The sequence below is a fragment of the Trachymyrmex cornetzi genome, unplaced genomic scaffold, assembly GCF_001594075.2.
Source record: "Trachymyrmex cornetzi isolate Tcor2-1 unplaced genomic scaffold, Tcor1.1 scaffold77, whole genome shotgun sequence".
In the NCBI taxonomy this organism is placed as follows: Eukaryota; Metazoa; Arthropoda; class Insecta; order Hymenoptera; family Formicidae; genus Trachymyrmex; species Trachymyrmex cornetzi.
Window position 1 is genome coordinate 146198 of NW_017300102.1, and position 17040 is coordinate 163237.

Consider the following 17040-nt stretch of genomic DNA (forward strand, 5'->3'; position numbering starts at 1 on the left):
TTTTTTATTCCTTCAATTTTTAACTTAATTCCATTAATTTTATAAGCCATTAACTTTAACTTAATTTAGTTTAAAAAAAACTTAATTTACCTAACCCTGAAGAAATGTAACATTATTACCGAATTACTCATTCATTGCTGAAAGAAAGTAATGACAACAGTAACGGTGTTACTTCCCAAACCTGTTATTTAGTGCGCCATTTAAAATCCTACAACTTTTGTCTGGAACGTTTTCAAGAAAATGCACATTTTTTGAAAAACGAGTTCGGTTGCTCTGTTAAGCTGAACGCACACGATGCATGATTTTCTACATAATGAGCTTACATGTGCTATGCCTGCTCTGTTGCGGGTATATATCACTTGCCCACATCGCTAATTGATTAATTTAAAAAAATATTATATAATCTCATTAGTAAAGCAGGAAAAAAATACTAGGAACTGACCGATGTGTGTAATTGAACTGTGTGCAAGTGCATCGCTCCCCTCTGATGCATGCTAGACACCAGGGTTGGGAAAGTTACTTTGTAAAAATAACTAGTTATAGTTGCAGTTTTTTTCTTTCAAAAGTAACTAGTTCCAAGTTACTGAGACTAAAAATTAACTCGGTATAGTTACAGTTACTAAAAAAGTAACTTTTCAATTACTTTTCTGTTATCATGACAGAACAATATGAGTATATATCGAAGCATTTGTAATGGACGTATCCTTAATCAGTATTCAAATTTTAACCAATCACATTAAATTGACAAATAAGTTTAAAATGTAAAGTAACTGTAAAAGTAACTGTTAAATTAGTTACTAGTTATTGGAAGAAATGTAACTAAGTTAAGTTACAGTTACAGATGGAAACATAGCGCCGTAGTGGCGCTTAGTATTTAATGTAATGTTTCTAACATAAACGGTCTTATTTCCAATCTTATTACTGATGGAAAAAAGGAACTAAGTTAAGTTATAGCTACCGAAAAAAAGTAACTGTAACTGTAACTTAGTTACAAGTATGTAGTTACTTCCCAACCCTGCTAGACACCTCCATGCATTAAAAGAAATATGCTACTTATTCTTGATTTCTGTGTTTGATATGGAGTATTATTTCATGCCTCGCGTTTCCTTACACTTGCTAATCAAATGTTAGAAATAGTTACATGATTGATTGGTGCGTACATGATGTATAGATTAAGGTCTTCTCTGTTCTCTTTTTTAGTTTGTAGTTCGTATGTACAATAAATCAATTCGACCAATTAACTTACAATTTATGTTAAACGACAAAATGTCTTGGGATAAAGATCAAATAGTAATACTAATAAAAGCATAAAAAAATGAGCCTGCGTTAATGCATTATTATACAACTTTGCCACTGTAGATGACACTTTCGTGTGATGGAGCAAAGTACATACTATGCATTGGTCAGCATGGAAGGAAAAAAAATAATAGGCATGAAAATCATGACTCGTGTGCGGTGTAGCTTTATACCCTGTACAATGTAATATACTGGAATTCTCACCGCAATATTTCGAGGCTAAACACGAAGAAGAAAGAGATAGTTAAACAACGTTTATTTTTTTCTGTCTAATGCATGCACTTTTTTTTCTTTGTGTCCGATTTCTAAGCATTCTAGTACTCAATCAGCACACAATATTTCAAAAATATTTTTTAAACATTTATTTAATATTTTTATAAATTTATAAAATCATTAAATAAATATTTACAAAACACTTTTAAAATACAATATAGAGGTAAATAATGGCTTAATATTTATAAACAAAAGTTAAATAACTTTTTAAATATTTTTTATTTGATATCGTATAAAGTTCATTGCAGTACGTCAGGATTTTGAGTAAATTATGGTGAAATAGACAAAAATGATGTTTTTAGACATTGTCATTATTTTTTTCAACAAAAATACTTGTTTCTGAATAAAATCAACGTTTTTAAGGTACAATTCAAGAGATTATGAATGAATTTTATGTTATGATTGTACGATTTATTTTTATCAAGTTATGACTGTTTTTATTTTTAGATTTTCTGTATAATTCATAATATAAGAAACCCATATAGCACAAAGAGTTCAAAAATAATTTTAACGTCATCAATTCTGAGTTTATTTTCAAATGCAAAAAATTCTTTTCAGAACTTTTCAGAAAATTAATTTTTTTTGCATCTGAAAATGAATTCAGGATTTATGACATATGACTGAATTTAAAAAAAAATTCTTTTCCCAGACAGCCACAATATTTATAAAATATTTACAAATATTCTGTAAATATTTATAAGACTTATTTTAAATATTTTATAAATATTTTTGTTATTTTAGATGGCACAGATCACAAATATTTATCATAAATGTTATGAAATATTTTTTGTAAATATATATTGTAAATACTGTAAAAATACTCAATAAGATATTATAATCCACGTAAAAAATACTTACTAGAAATATTTATCATAAATATTACATAAAATTTAGTCTATATTTTAATAATATTTCGAATAAAGCTTTATATAAAATATGTATAAAATATTCATATAATATTTTAGTAATAATAATAAATAGTAATAAATATTTATCATATATAAATATTCTGTGCAGTCTAGGTTTATACTCTTTGTGCTATCTCTCTGGACAGGGAAATACATACTCAAATACATGGCATCAAATAAATAATTGTAATTTTAATTTTAATTGTAATCAATAATTATAATAAACTTACACATATACACATATATAGATAAATAAATAGGTTAAAAAGTTATTTCAGAAAGTTTTAAAGTCAATGATTCCGCACTATTTTGACAACTTTAAAATTACAACTTGATTGTGTAACCGTGTATAATGTAGTTATATATATCCAAAACTTGTATGCTTGAAATATTTTTTATAGTTAAATTCAAATTATAAATATTTATTCGCTGACATTTAAATAGACACATTTGTCTTTTTTGTATTGTAGATTTTGTAGGAAGTTTAAAATTCAAACAGCTACAACTTGATTATTAAAATAATAAGAGTCATTTAATCATAAAATAAAATTCGTTTGAAAGTGTTCTACAATTGTACTTTTAGCATAGACTTTATTTAAAAATAATTTTTCTTTTTTGTAAAAAAATTGTTGAAAATGGAAAAAAATGCCATTTTTTTGTCTATTTATCAGAAGACACGATAGTGTCTCAGCTCTAAAACAAGCGCAACGATACTACTGTGTTCCTTTACGTATTTTTATTTTCTCGAAACCTTAACGTGCTACGCAAATTCTGACAATGGAATCGCAATCGGAATCGTGTTTAGTACGAAAAAAATCTTCGAGGTACATACTATAATACTTTGAAAAGAAAAAAAAAATGTTTTTTTACACGTCTTTATTTCAGTATAGTATAGCATCTTAATACGTCTCGCGCGTGCATTTACTATCTATGTATATGTGTTAGGTTATATAGATTGATAGTTGAGAGAGAATTGCAACTTAATTCCGCTTTTTGCGGATATTTCTTGGATTATTTCTTTTTTTATATATTTATTAAAGGTATTTTAGAAATTAATTTTTCTCCTTTTCTTTCTCCCTTCTCTTTCTCTCTTTCTTTTTCATTTTCTCGGTTGGTTTTTGCACGGAAGTGCTGTTTTCGCAATCGTAGATCGTACTCGTGGAGTGCAAGGAAAACGAATGACACACGTACGAGCGTGGTAAGAACCGTAGCTGCTAATATGTGTCTGGTTTCAGCGTCCATACTGCATGACCTCAGCGACATGCAGCCTCAAATAAACGCGATCAAAATAGAGCACCCACCATACTACTGCAGCAGCTACACCCCACCATCCGCAGCCACGACTGCGGATCACGTTCAGCCGGCGGCTAGCTTCAGTAAGTTTCAAAATTTGCCTTTGCCTTTATTTTTAGTAGACAGAGTTGGGGTCGAGCGGTAGTCGCATAAATACATTTTCGTGTCCGAGGCTCACTAAACTAGTTCACGTCGTATAAGCAAAAAGAACTCGTGGGAGGAGGGGAGAGGAGGACACGGAAATTGGGAGGGTTCTGATTGCTTACATCGCATATTGCGCACATGCATCGCTAATTGGCCAATTTAAAAATAAAGTATTCTTATTGATAAAACAGTAGAAAAATTACTAGGCATCACAACTGATGTGAATGGTGTGTGCAATCGGGAATGTAGATAATCGGATTCCTCCCGCGGAAATTATTCATTTGCATCTACCATGCTATTTGTGTTAATTTTGTGATTGAAATAGTGGGAACCTTGTTTTTACTTGATCTTTCTCATTTTTTTTTTGGTTGCAAACATTCATAAAAATCAAAAGCTATATGTCGTGATGATCCTATTATTATCACTATATTATGGCTATTATTTTTTGTTCGGATTATTTCATTTCCAGAGATTTGTTTCTATAATTATTTTTTTTCATGTAAGTGTATGTATTCTTAATATAAATGTCAAAGAGTGTAGGCGATCTAAACGAAAGGAAAGAAAAGATAAAATTATCTAATATAATTACAGTATTCGATAAAAAATAATTTTTTAAATTCAAGAACAAGCGTGACTGTTTTCTGTGGTTTTTTGAGCGTTTATTATGCAAATTAGATAATAATTTTTTTTTGCACACACACACACACACACACACACACACACACACACACACACACACACACACAATCCTCAGTTGATATTTTGGGTGAATATCCAAAACCGCCCAATTGCTATGAATTTTGGTAGAAGTACTTTAAATGATATCAAATGAATACCCTCAAATGGATTTTCACCGACACGAAGGTTTAATACTAAATATGTTTATACAAAGTTACGTATCGCTGAAATGAATTTTCGTAAATTTTGCCTTCGTGTCTAGGAGCGCCCGACTTTCCACACGAAACGAGGTCCACCCCCACCTCCCCTCTATCTAGGGGCTTACGACTTTCCACGCAAAGCGAGTTTCACATACCCCACCTTCCTCCCTGCCAAGGGGCGTCCGACTTTCCACGTGAAGCGAGTTTCACCCCACCTTCCCCTTGTCAAGAGACGCAAGACTTTTCACGCGAAGCGAGTTTTACCCCACCTTCGCCTTGCCAAGGAGCGATCGACTTTCCATGCAAACGAGTTTTACCTCGCCTTCCTCCTTGCCAAGGGATGTCTGACTTTCCACGTGAAGCGAGGTTCATTCTACCTCCTTCTTGCCTAAGGACGCACTACTTTCCATGCAAAGCGACTGTCACCCTACCTTCCCTCCTACTTTGGGACGCAGATAGGGTAGATCTTCTTGGGGGTTAAAGTCAATATCAAGGTCTCGGAAGTGACTTATAGTGAGCTGTGTAAAGGTAATCCATTCAAGTGGCATATAACTTTTAAACATTTTTGACACTAAACCTTCTTGTCGGTGAAAATCCATTTAAGGGCATTCATTTAATGTCATTTGGAGTATTTCTGCCAAAATTCATTGCAGTCGGGCGTTGGACATTTTCGAAAGTTTTATCCGATATTTTTATTATTATTTATATTATTTATATGATATAAGCAATGAAAAGAGATTTGTTGTAAATGCAATTTTATGTTATCCTATACATGTACATTTGTACTCTCTAAAATAAAACCCATTAGAGATTTGATAATAAGTGGAAAATTGAATATTTTTATTGTAAAGTATAATGTTCAAGTCTTAATTCGAATCCTTATCGAAATCTCTAGAACACTGGAGTGACTAGCAATAAATTTTCAAAAACAATAAAAAATGTGTTTTTAAGATCTTTCTCTCTCTATTATGGTTAAAAAGATATATATAATACAGAATCTTTTACATCAAAGCAATATATATAGGCACTTAAGGATCTATTAAAAAATTTTAAACAATTATAAATGAAATTTAGACCGACATGAATAAATCAAATAAGAGAATTTTATTTTTCGTCGAAACGGATTTTGCTTCTTGGATCTTGATAAGTCCAACAAATTAAATCGATGCGCAAATTTATAATACTAAAAAATGTATTTGCAAATTTGCATATGACCATTATCAAGCATCAAGATCCGTTTCAAACAAAAATTAAATTTTTTCTCTTATTTGAAGTGTTTCTAAATCATGTTTTTACTATTTAAACTTAAGGATTTTTTGTTAGAAAGAGACAGCTAAATTCTACTTTAATGTCAAAATTCATAAATTCAATTTCAATTGTATGAAAAAATCCTAAACACACATAATTTCTAAAATTTGAATATTTTTTTATTCTTGACATTCGACACATTAAGATTCTGTCATTTTGAATTTATCAACTTTAACATTCAATTACTCAACAACTTAAAAAATTTCTTAACTTTGAATAATTAAAAAGTATTTGATAATTTCTTAGTTGCATGTATATCAATAAAGATTTATAATGCTAATGAGAGCTATTAAGATTATTAATTGTATATCAATAAAAATTTATAATGCCAATGAGAGCCAACACTGTTGTACGTATGTAATAAAATATTACATATATGTCAATTACCAATTACAGACGTTTCGACTATAAGATTCGGTTCTCTTCAGAGTGTGTCGATAATATTTTCAGAGTCAAATTAATTCGTTATGACGAAGTAGGCGCATACAGTTAATGAAACATCGTTAAATTGTTGTTCAAATTTAAGAACTTCATAATCGTCTGTTGTATTTAGCTGGATACCCAAACATCTTATGGTCGAAACGTCTGTAATTATTGGTGATTGACATATATATAATATTTTATTACACACGTACAACAGTGTTGGTTCTCATTGGCATTATAAACCTTTATTGAATTAGTCATTGGAGCCCCATTCAATTTTTATCAATTGTATATGTTTAATGTAATTGACTTTATATTATTATAATTACAAATATTTTTTTGGAAAGAACATAATAAACACAACAAATTTCTTTTAGGCTAAACATCCTAACGACATATTTAATTCTGCTTGCAATAAACCTTTCTTAATATGTAATTATAATATGCTAAAATATATTAACATACTTCTTTTTTTTGCAATTTTAAGAATAAATTTCTCAAAATTGTGATGTGTTAAAGCAATTTAGTAAATATATTCAGCGCCTAAAAAACTACGGAAATAGATTACTTATGTTGCTATATATTTTACTGCTTGCATACGCGATCCTAGACTGCACAAAATACTAAAAAATAACGGGAAGACGTCTTTTTTAAGTTGTCTTTTCGGCAAAGGAAAGAGATGTCTAAAAAATAATGGAAAGATATCGTTTTTTAAGTTGTTTTTCGGCAAGACGATAAGATGTTTATAAGACGTCTCTTACACGGAGAGAATTTTTAGTTATTTTTTACCGCAAAATTCATTACAAATTTTATCATGTTTGGTAATAAGCTTGGGACAACTTGACAATAATGAAATATTATCAGTAACGATAGATTTTTTGAAATATACAAGAGACTTTTTATAAATGATGTAGTAAAAATTATAATGCAGATTGTAAAATTTTTTGAAGTGAGTAAGTTCTAGCGTAGCTAGAGACACACTCGACAACGAAAATAACCGATAAATATCGATTACAGTCGATCAATTACTATGTTACACGGTAAAATTATAAGCGATTAAATTAGATTAAAAATATCATGCTGTATGGTAAAAATTGTATAAGCTATTTTATATATTCATGACTACTTAGCATCTATTCTTTTAAAATAATAAAGAATCATAAACTGCGTAACATATTTTAAAATGTTGAAATTTTACTATACCCTTTAGTAAAATTAATAAATTATATTACATCTCTTATTATGACATATTAGTAAATTAAAGAAACTCATATACAATTCTTTGAAATACTATGTTATCCCACTATTGTCATGATTTTCAGGCTAAATTCTAAGAGAAAATTCTCTCCGTGTAGTTTTGTCGAAAAGGTAACTTAAAAATGACTTAAAAAAAGACATCTTTCTTTATCTTTCTATGGTCTTTTCGACAAAGGTCGACTAAAAGATATCTTTTCGTATTACCAAAACGACAACATGAAAAAGATATTATTCTGTATTTTGGTATTTTTCATCACTTACCACAAGCAGTATATTGAACGCCAGAATGACGTAGTCAAGTTTAGTTTCTCGTGTTTGAAAACCATACAGGATAGAAAAATAGTGCAGCATTATAAGAAATTTTATTCATGTTCCAATAAACATTAATAAAGTATTTTTCAAAAGCGAGTCCCCAAAGTGGACTATAATGAAAGATAATGACTCTTATACACAGGACATAGAAGCATTGCAGGATTTATAAATGGGACGTATACTGACAGTCATACAATTTCGTTTAACTTAAAATTAATTCAAGGATTTGGTGTTATTACACGTTATATGTGCCAAAATATAGTAATTAAAAGAAGTCCTCTTAAAAACAACTGAAAGATATTTACAAAAGTCACCTTTTAGTTATCATATATGGACGAGGTATAAAAATAACTAGCAGTGCGACATCTGTTGCTTTTTAATCACCTTTTCGTTTATTATATTCTTTCACTAAAAAATTATAACAATTTACAATTAGTCATCTTTTAGACGACATTGTACTCTCTGAAGTGTTATATGCCGTTTGTCAATATGTTTTTTCGCTTTATTTTCCGCAGATGTTGGTTTTTCAGTCTTGTAGGTGCAAAAAGTACAAACTTATAACTTAATTCTTTCTTAGCACTGTCGCCCACCAGTGCAACACTTAGACAGTGTAATGTATTTGAGTATTTTCACGGCTGGTAGTAGGCAAACCTCTGTTCGGTGTAACATATTTACGTTTCCGTGGCTATGATGTAGCTAGTTTTATGCACGAAGTGAGAATTTGTTACACCGTTTCAAAGGGATGGGGTAGAGTGTGATATTAAAAAATTTGAAAATAAAAATCAACCAGAAGCAAGATTTTAGCGCAACGATGAAATAGTGTACACCATGATAAACACCACTTCAATGCAGTGTAGCCCTTACACACGATTGGTGTAGTGCAAGGCTGCAGGAGCGTCGACTCAGGATTTTACCAAGTGTGGAGTAACGGGTTGGCGTGGGGGCGGAAGGGGGGCAGGAACGGACTGGAGCCTTCAGTCGTACAAGAGCGACCAAAAAAAGTCATTTCACTAGTCTGATCTGGGGGTAAGATGCGCATACACAACATGATTACGTTTAAACATTACTTTTATTTTTGCAGCACTTCAATTATATGCACATACTCAGTCTGGTATATATTATATATATTATATATATACATATATTATATATTGTGACGTGACGTTTTTCATCCGTCACTGTGTCGCAGTTAAGTCAAGTGGATCCTGGGTCCTCCCGGCTCGTGAGGGCGAGCAAATCTGTGTGCGGGCGTTGACGGTCATGTGCCACTTTAATTTATTTATTTTTCTATATTTTTTTTCATTATCTTTCACGAGAATTGTTAAGTAAAGTTAACCAGAGTAAGGATCGGTAGCTGTGTGCGTGGATTGTATAAAGCTGTCTCACCCGGTTGCTAGCCGAGAAGAGGACCGCCGAAGAAAACCGTCACCGAAAGGACTCCAGACTACTCCCAGTGGCGTGGATACGCAGGTCGTATCACTCTTTTAAATTTGTTGTCTGCATCTATTATTTGCGCCTTTTTAGTGCTGATTCTGTTTTACAGGAAGAAATGAGGATGCCGAAACTCCAGGAGGATGTAACTTCTCAGGAGAACGATCCACTAAAACGTCCACCAAGGAGACCTCAGCGGTCTGAGAGACGAGCAACAGGAACTGGATGAGGCAGGAAGGACTTCGTATGAGAAATGAGAGGAGTTAATGGAGAAAAGACTACCCTGGCGAAATTCGGATTTCGCGCCAAGTTGCGGGAAGCTACGTTGCTGTCGCGAGCCTACGCTATTTGCGGGGTCGCGCGACACGGTTATCGGCCAATCAGGCGCCGGGAGACCTCGCTTCCGAAAGATCTCTAGAGTCCCTTTAATAAAAGTTACGACATAAAAGCGGAAGGACGCCATTGCCGGGTACCGGCCGGAAACAGCACAATTCCATCATGGTTGACCGTTGATAGTCCGATTTCGCGTTCGCGCCTTTTTGTACTACTATACTATGAAACAGTGCTCACACCAATTCACAGATTCACTACCACATTCACAAATGGCGGCATTTAAAGGGACTCGAAATCTGACCAATCACGAGGTCGGCTCCCCTCACGACTTAACTCTCATTAAAGAGACTCTTAGGAGACGCTATCAACGCTACCAACGCAAACGCTACTAACACTTTGTGTAGCCAATAGCACGATAGTGAGTTCTATGAACGATTATTGCGTTTACAATGGTAGCACTGGTAGCGTTGATAGCGTCTCCCCGAACGTATCTGCTCTTCATCGCTGTAAATAATTTTTGATAACGGTACCTGATCTCCTACGAGGCTCAATACGAAGAAAAGTCGAAAAGTGGATTGCAAAATGCAAAGGCGCAAGAAAAATAATCTCGGTAACATGTGACAACATGAAAATGGCGGGAACAGAAAAGACAGGAAACCACAGGAAACTGAAATGGCAAAAAACAGTTCTCTACCTTCACTACTAGCGTTCATGAAACTCACAAACGCTAACGTTACCCATCGGACTACCTCGGAGGCAAGAGCGTTGGTAGCGCAAGTTGGTGGCAAACGCTATCAACAATGGCTACGTTCAGCAGAGAAAGCAGCTTTGCAACTGTTGTAAAATTCTTCAATGTGATTGGTCTTGTCCTTAATTCCTCATTGGGTCTAAATGTATAAACCAATCATATTCAAGAATTTTGATGATCATATTCATTATGGAATTAACAGAATATATATATATATAGGTATATTTATTTATTAGATGTATTATATATATATATATATATATTTATTGTATATATTATACGTATATATATTATGTTTAATCATATAACGTGAATGTGGAACAAATTTTGTTTCTGTTTATGAATTTATCCATTACAGCTTCTAAATTAAGATTTTGTGCGGGGTGATCCTGATTGACCACGGCTCGATTGGACACCACCAATCATAGCGACCGGTGCTTAGGAGCTTTGTAGTCTCAAGCGCTGTGAGTGGCTCGTGTTCAATTGAACCGTGTCCAACTGGGTGCCACCCATTTTGTGCGATATCTGAATGAATATGCAGAACAGCCGTACAATTCTATAAAATTGGAAGCATTGTAGATATGTTTTTAATCTTCTGAGAGCTGAAAAAGATCTTTCCACAGTACAGGATGTTGTCGAGATTATAAGCAGGAATTTTATCATTTTTGTATATTCTAACACAATTTCTTGTGTTATATCTTTAAGAAAATTAACGACATCTTTTAAATTACAGATCTCTATTTTCCTGGCCTCCACTATATTAAAAAACATCGTTCGATGTAGTTTTAATTAACTCCTGTTAAAATCGGTTTTATATTATATATTGCAATAATGCGATCAATGTCACTTTCGTCTCATCGAAGCGCCACATCTGGATACTAGTGAAATATCGATTGGCGATCATAAAAGAGGCAATCGAGTTGTAAACATGCGACTTTTCATACAATACCCTCCTAAATTGGAACACCCTACGTTTTACAGGTTTGTAAATAATTACTTAATTGAAAAAAGACGAAAGTACGTACGTTATTTATAACGTACGATGTATGCACTTTTATTTCTTTTTTTAATTAAAGATTTAATAACATGTTATTCAAATATGGATTTTAGTTAAAATGCGATTATATCAATATTTCCTACAGCACTAATATTAATATTGATTAAAGATATAAAAAATGTATCCGGACGCCAAGAAACATCTCATATTGAATCTGAAGACGGGTGAGCCGAAACCGGTCACGTGATCTATGATGTAGTGTTCACATGAGCAAATAGGTCCCGTCATAAAATTTATCCACGGACACTTCTATACATATATACTCAGGGTATGTCGACTATAGTGGTTGATGTGGAGTATTCCACACTTGAAATTTTTCTATGGAATTCCATGCTTGAAAATTTGAAGAATATATAAATTATTTTTTGAAATTATTTTATTTAATATTTTATTAAAAATGAAAGTTAATTAAACTATATGTGAAAAGTCGCATGTTTACGACTTGATTGGTGATTGCTTTTTTCACGATCGCCAACCGATATTTCACTAGTGCTCAAATGTAGCGCTTTGACGAGACAAAAATGACATTGATCGCATTATTACAATATATAAAACCGATTTTGACAGGACCAAATTAAAACTATATCGAACGATGTTTTTAATATGGTAGAGGCTTGGGTACCTATCATGGAAAAAGTCGGAATGGATTCCGATCGGAATTATTCCGTTTATCACTAGATGTTACTAGATGGATTATCATGGGCAGTCGGATTGTTTCCGAAACGGTCAGAAAGTTTCTGGTACCTCGCGAGCTGGCGAAATGTCGATTCCGACCGGAATCAAACATTGAGAACGTGAGAACGACAAGGATAAAGTAGAGATACTTAAACCCTTGGAGGTTAAGTCTCGAAAGATCGCTTGGCTGGGACGGTTGTGTATTTGTGTGTATTAGGAATTATAGAAAAGTTAAAAATAAATAAAGAAAGAAAAAAATAACACTTATGATCGAGATCGGATGTTGGAATAATATATCTATATATGTATTTAAATAATTTATCTCAGATATATGATTACGCGTCGATTACTTTTCGGACTTTCAACGCAATTAAACTAAATTTATAATAATCCCCCAAAGAGTTGATGCTTCTACTTATTGCGAAAAATATAACCTATTAAATACAAAATAATGCTCAAAGAACAATCATAGGGCTGACTTGATTAGTTGTTATCACTTTTATGTATGCGTTATTTACTTTATTTTGTATTTTTCCATTTAGGACAATAATTTAACAAATATTAAAAAATTATTAAGAAATTCATATTTTTTACTGCTCACTACCACTTGTTACAATGTTTTTCATAGTGTATCCGACATTTTGAATTTAGTTATTTTTCTTCTAGACTTGCATTGTAATTGGTCGCAAAAGTCCATTTCACCCGTTTCTATCGTTTCATTTATGTTCATTTCGAATCAATAGAAATGGTCGGAAAGCCGATTTCGCTTGGGATCCATGATAGGAAAATCGTATGAGCGAAATCGCAGTCGAAAACTCGCCAGTTGGAATCTCGCAATTCCGATCGGAATCGCAAAATCTCCATGATAGGTACCCAGGGGCCCCTATTCTGTAACTGTCTTTACACGACTATCGACAGTTGTCGGTGTTGTTGCGCAGATATTTTATATGGTGAAAAAGCTGCGCAACGACACCGACAACTGTCGGTGTCGGTAGGCGTGTAAAACAGTTACAGAACAGGGGCTCAGGAAATAAAGATCTGTAATTTAAAAGATGTTAATTTTCTTAAAGAAGATGTAGCCATAAGAGAAATTATGTTAGAATATGCAAAAATGAAAAAATTCCTGCTTACAATCCAAGCAACATCCAGTATTGTGGAAAGATCTTTTTCAGCTTTCAGAAGATTAAAAATGTATGTACATACGTTCTACGATGCTTTCAATTTTGTTGAATTGTACGGCTGTTCTATATATTTATTCAGATACCGCACGAAATCTTAATTTAGAAGCTGTAATGGATGAATTCATAAGCAGAAACAAAATTCGTTCCACATTCGCGTTACATGATTAGACATAATATATAAAATATATATAATAAATATATATTGTATATGTGATATATCTTATAAATAAATATACTTATATATTAGATGTACAACTTTGCTTCCGCCGTTTTCCTATAGATGACTTTAGCGGTAAGTGGTGGTCGAAATATTGTATATTATACAATAAATAGATCATAGACGTCATACAGTAAACTTGGGCATCTGTCAACATAACCCCAAAGAAACATTAGTCGATTTGTGTCTGCATCATAAAGTTATTCTCGATTGAAAATGTCAGTTTACGAGCCAAATTCTTGTCATTTGCGGAAGGTATTAATTTTCTGCTTCAATATGAAGAAATCTGCGGCTGAGGCTCATCGAATGCTCTCAAATACGTATGGTGAGGCCGCTATTAGTGACAGAACGTGTCTTGAGTGGTTTCAACGCTTCAAGAACGGTGATTTTGACGTCGAAGACCGGCATAGCGGTGGAAGAGAGAAGGTTTTCGAAGATGCAGAATTGGAGGCATTACTTGATCAAGACTCGTGTCAAAATCAAGAAGAATGGGCACGATCATGGGAAGTGACTAAACAAGCCATTTCAAAACGCCTCAAAGCCATGGGAATGATTCAGAAGCAAGGAAATGGGGTGCCGTACGAGTGGAAGCCGAGAGATGTTGAACGGCATTTGTTTGCTTGTGAACAGCTGCTTGAAAGGCAAAGATGGAAGGGATTTCTGCATCACATTGTGACTGGGGACGAAAAATGGGTTCATTACGATAACCCCAAGCGCAGAAAATCAGGGGGAGTTTCCGGCCATGCTTCCACGTCGACGGCCAAACCGAATTTTCACGGGTCCAAGGTCATGCTCTGTATTTGGTGGGACCAGCTCGGCGTAGTGTATTATGAGCTGTTAAAACCGACTGAAACAATCACAGGCGATCGGTATCGAACGCAATTGATGCGTTTGAGTCGAGCATTGAAAGACAAACGGCCGCAATACAACGAGAGACACGATAAAGTGATTTTGCAGCATGACAATGTTCGACCCCATGTTGCGAATGTGGCCAAAACATACTTGGAAGTGGGAAGTCCTACCCCATCCGCCGTATTCTCCAGACGTTGCTCCCTCTGACTATCACTTGTTTCGACCAATGGCACTCGGCCTGGCTGACCAGCACTTCCGGTCTTATGAAGAAGTAAAAAATTGGATCGATTCGTGGATAGCCTCAAAAGATGACCAGTTTTTTAGACGCGCGATTTGTACGCTGCCCGAAAATGAAAGAAAGTAGTGGCCAGTGATAGATAATACTTTGAATCATAAATGTATAACCAGTTTTTTACAATAAAGCCTCGAATTTCGGAAAAAAACGGCGGAAGCAAAGTTGTACACCTAATATGTGTATTCTGTTCATTCCATAATAAATATGATCATAATGAATATACAGTCGTTTGCACAGCGGCAGAATGGACTAAACTGAGAAGAAAGGTCCTCTACCATTTTACAATTGTCGCAATGATTAATGAGTTATTAACTTATGAAAGTAGCCAAATTCGCCCAGCCCACCGCCAAATACAAGTGCGCAACAGGATAGACCCGTCCCGCGCGGCGAGACACGCGTCCGCCGTCGCTAAGTACGTTGTGCATATACAGGGTGTCCCAGTAACTCTGTTACAAGGCAATATCTCCGTTACCGTTAATGATACGCGAAAATGCCTGAGGAAGAAATTGTTTGGTTCGAAGGGACACACATTATGGTGAGATTTATTTCTTTCTCAAGGTCATATTTTTAGAGCCTTCAAGGTCATCGATACTTTTTTAAATAGGACTACATATTTTTTTCATTATAGCGTGATAGCTGAGGTCAAGACGAATCCAATGGCCTATAATACCATGACCTTCACGTGACCTTGAGAATGAAAAATTCAGAAATTTTGAGGAATGGGTGCGAATAATGAAATAAGTACAATACAAAATTTTGCATTGAAAAATTTATTGTAATAAATGTTCAAAATTGTTTCCATGTACTTCTAAACATTTGTTGATTCGAGTATTAAGCGAACGTCGCACATCTTTTTCATTCTTTCATGTCATTACGTGTCGTAGGCTTTGTCGAAAGAACTTTCTCTTTGATAAAGCCCCATAGAAAAAAATCTAGAGGAATGTTGAAACCACATAACCAGACGTAAGAATAGAGGAACATCTTCTAATAATGAAGGAAGTGTATTAAGCAGATGTGCGACGTTTGCTTAATACTCGAATCAACAAATGTTTAGAAGTACATGGAAACAATTTTGAACATTTATTACAATAAATTTTTCAATGCAAAATTTTGTATTGTACTTATTTCATTATTCGCACCCATTCCTCAAAATTTCTGAATTTTTCATTCTCAAGGTCACGTGAAGGTCATGGTATTATAGGCCATTGGATTCGTCTTGACCTCAGCTATCACGCTATAATGAAAAAAATATGTAGTCCTATTTAAAAAAGTATCGATGACTTTGGAGGCTCTAAAAATATGACCTTGAGAAAGAAATAAATCTCACCATAATGTGTGTCCCTTCGAACCAAACAATTTCTTCCTCAGGCATTTTCGCGTATCATTAACGGTAACGGAGATATTGCCTTGTAACAGAGTTACTGGGACACCCTGTATATAACTCGTTAATCATTGCGACAATTGTAAAGTGATAGAGGATTTTTTTTCTCAGTTTAGTCCATTTTGTCCCTGTGCGAAAGACTTATCACTAATTTCCAAACATTTTGTATATCTATACATATATATTGTATGTATATATTTATATATTCATTAATTTTCTTGAGTTACTGTTATACAAACATTTTTGTAATAGTATTCAATACATGTATGAAGTCTAATATATTATATATATGGGGCATTCTTTCTCAACCGGACACCCCCCTCTGCCCAGAATTCATATAAACCCAAAAAATTTTTTCAGGGCTGAAAATTTAGCTAAACATGTCTACTTTTATTTGCCGTGTGGCCCCTTTCAAAATTCAAAATGGCGGCGCGTCCACACTCCAAAATACAGGAAAACTATTTTATATTTTTCCTATTATGTGCAAAAAAAGTATTACAGCGTATATTAAAAAATTATTTTTGTTACGAAAATTAGTGGTAATTAGTTTACCCACTTTAAATTTATTTAATACAATTTTGGGAATTCAAGATGGCGTTTCCAAAATGGCGGACCAAAATAAAAAATTCACCTGTTTCGGGTGAAACTCGGTACTTGGGGGTTTTCGAGGTCGCTGATTACAAATCTGCAGTCAATATTCGAAAATTCAAAATGGTAGACCCAATATGACCGACCAAAAATTTCGATTTTTTATTAAAATAGTTTTAGTAATTATTTC

At 33.7% G+C, this 17040-nt stretch overlaps 1 protein-coding gene across 5 annotated transcripts in view; it reads left to right on the forward strand.

Annotated features, from left to right (window-relative positions):
* NfI (Nuclear factor I) overlaps nucleotides 1–17040 on the forward strand; it is a 91749-nt gene that overhangs the window by 72043 nt on the left and 2666 nt on the right. For all 5 annotated transcript variants that reach the window (XM_018518592.1, XM_018518590.1, XM_018518593.1 and 2 more), the window contains one exon: nucleotides 3713–3853. In XM_018518592.1, coding sequence (XP_018374094.1) covers nucleotides 3713–3853 — 141 coding nt within the window. The remainder of the gene's footprint in view (nucleotides 1–3712; nucleotides 3854–17040) is intronic.